This window comes from Austrofundulus limnaeus, unplaced genomic scaffold, assembly GCF_001266775.1.
Source record: "Austrofundulus limnaeus strain Quisiro unplaced genomic scaffold, Austrofundulus_limnaeus-1.0 Scaffold402, whole genome shotgun sequence".
NCBI classification, from domain to species: domain Eukaryota; kingdom Metazoa; phylum Chordata; class Actinopteri; order Cyprinodontiformes; family Rivulidae; genus Austrofundulus; species Austrofundulus limnaeus.
The window spans coordinates 289302-291966 of NW_013952804.1; the positions used below are offsets into that span (position 1 = coordinate 289302).

The 2665-nt window shown below is 38.2% G+C and overlaps 1 protein-coding gene across 1 annotated transcript in view; it reads right to left on the reverse strand.

The window, feature by feature from the left end:
* dpp7 (dipeptidyl-peptidase 7) overlaps window positions 1–1926 on the reverse strand; it is a gene marked incomplete in the record, with an annotated part of 19533 nt that extends 17607 nt beyond the window's left edge. The window contains 3 exon segments of the mRNA XM_014023994.1: window positions 1262–1401; window positions 1464–1584; window positions 1799–1926. Coding sequence (XP_013879448.1) covers window positions 1262–1401; window positions 1464–1584; window positions 1799–1876 — 339 coding nt within the window.
* Between the last annotated feature and the right edge of the window lie 739 nt (window positions 1927–2665).

The following is a 2665-nucleotide window of genomic DNA, read 5'->3' on the forward strand; positions in this document are numbered from 1 at the left end:
TCGCAACCCATGGCTGGACATCGTTATTATCATACTATCTACGTGGAAAATGAAAAGTAAAAAGAAGAAGCAACTGGACTTGTGTTTGGAGCTGTAAACACATGGAGCTACAGATTTAAACAGCGAGACTTGAGGTTAGTGTCTTATCGATCCTTCACCCCCTCCTCCTGATGAAAAAGTCAGATGAATGAGACATGAGCGTTCACACTGCAGTCACTTTGAAAACATCAGATATGTATCCAATTTAAAAACCACATACTGGAACGGCCTGGGTCGGATTTGAAAAAATCGGATTTGTCTCGTTCAGACTGTCATAAAAAAAATCAGATTTGGGTCAGATTTGCCTGCAGTGTGAATAGGGTTGGGCATAATCGTATCGTGTGTGATTAATCGTCAGAAAAACATTAATCGATTAATTTTTGGCACTTGACGATTAATACGATTAATGCCAGCAGGTAGAGTCCGCTTGCTGCTCCTCTCAGCTTCAAATATAACAAACATTAAAAAAAAGTTCTGTAATTTATCTATCAACACAATTTAAAATTTGATGTGTAGCCTGAAGTCTGTAATTTTGACACAATTTGGAACAGATTTTTATGAAGAGCAAGTCTTTCCCACTAAATTGGTCATGTGACTATGAAATAAGTGTATCCAGGGACTCCAGGGCATTAATCGTCAAATTAATCGTTATCGGCTAAATACCACAATTAATCGTGATTTATTTTTTTGCCAATATTGCCCAACCCTAAGTGTGAACATAGCCTCAGATGGTGTTAGTCAAGAGCTGAACTCAGTGTATTCCTATGAGGTCATTTGACTGTTGTTTTTTGTGATTTATGGTAACTCAAAACCCTATTAAAAGTAATAGCACACCTCCCACCGTCGAGCCAGTCATTGTGATATAACATTTGTAGGGTGCATGTTGCAGTTTGGGTGACATTAATGTATGACTATAAAAAAATATAAAGTATAGAGATCTTTTTTTGAGGTGGATAATAGGTGCTGCTTCACAATGCCTCTGCTCTCTTACTCWTTTGATATGGCAAGCCCTAATAACACAAACTGCTGAACTCATGTACYTAAAGGCTGTAGGATCAGATGAGTTTATTATAAAGAACATTATGTTTGCAGAAATGTTTCTCTGTATTTTCAGAGCTGGAACTAAATCTCATGTGACAAAGGGAGTTAAACATCAACCACCTATTTCCTCCTTTTCCTTCGTCACATGAGAGGCCCGCAGTTCTCACACATGTTTTCTTACATGTTCAGCAAATAAGACCAGGGCTTGTTGYTGAGCTGCTAACTCCAAGATGAACCCAGAGTTCAGGGCGAAGTCCCACACGTCCCCCTCATTTCCAGTGTAGAAGAAGACTGGACCGTGGCCCGCCTTCCAGAACTTATCTAAAGCAGAAAACATCAGTGTTTGTTCTTCTTCTTACACTTTGTTGCACAAAGGTTTTTACCTGTGATCAGGTAGCGCTGCCTGAATGTCGCATTGCCCATGGTGTTAAAGTTGAAGTGGTCCACAGTCTGACTGAAGAACTGCTCTGTGAACAGGGTCTCTGCAGGTCCATGTCGTCTGGACTGGTAAACATTMAAATATATCTTTAAACAATTTATTATATTCACTGTATGAAAACTAAAGTCATAAAGATTGTTTTACCTTTTTTTAAACCTCAACTAAATTAACAGAATAAACTTAAACAAAAGAACAACACTGTGCTGAAAGAGAAGAATCACGAAACCAACTTTATAAGTTTCAGWAAAACAATAAAGCGTCAGGAAACAGAAATGTTACCTGAAGAGCAGTGTTTGGCAGAGCTGTCAGAAGAATGAGAAACACAGTCAGCGTCAAAATACTTAATACTGTCTTCATGTTTCACCGCTGACAGAGAAGAGTCGGCGGTTTCATTTCAGTGCGCATGCGCAGACTGCCTGCCGTCACGTGATTGTTGTGATCAAAGATGCGTTTAAGGGCATCTCGTAAAATCTGCAACTCAATAATAAAATCACATGTGGCTAGGATTGCTTTCCCGTGACTTTACATGGTCGGGGAGAGCAGCAAACTTGTTCAGGGCGAGAACTGCGCTTCATGCAGGAAAAGCTTTGTTTCTGAGTCTGAAACTGTCGGTGTTTCGTGCTGAGAAACCTCCCCAGCTCCGTGAACTCCAACAAAAATCACAACTACAGACAGAACCGTCAGCTGATAAAACTGAACGTGTTAAATTTAGGTCAGCACATCATTAAAACTCAGTTTGATATTGACAACCATTGTTTCGATTTTAAATAAATATATGTCAACAAATGTAATCATATCAGGCAAAAACATGTTGCAGTTAACACACATCTGAAAAGGATGAAATTGATCAAAATATTTATTTGTAGTGGTGAGTAACACTGCATTATAATTCATTTAGGTCAAACTTTGCCATTTTAAATCTAMTGTTTGTTTATTTAACCTGCAGTAATTGCAGTATGGTCAATTTAATTTATTACAGTTATGATAAATGTTCAAATTGTCAGCCATCAGATTCGATTTATTCTCTGCAACATTAAATTACACTGACATACCTCAGTACACAAGTACTAACTGTATACTACACAAGTACTAACTGTATACTACACAAGTACTGACTGTATACTACACAAGTACTAACTGTATACT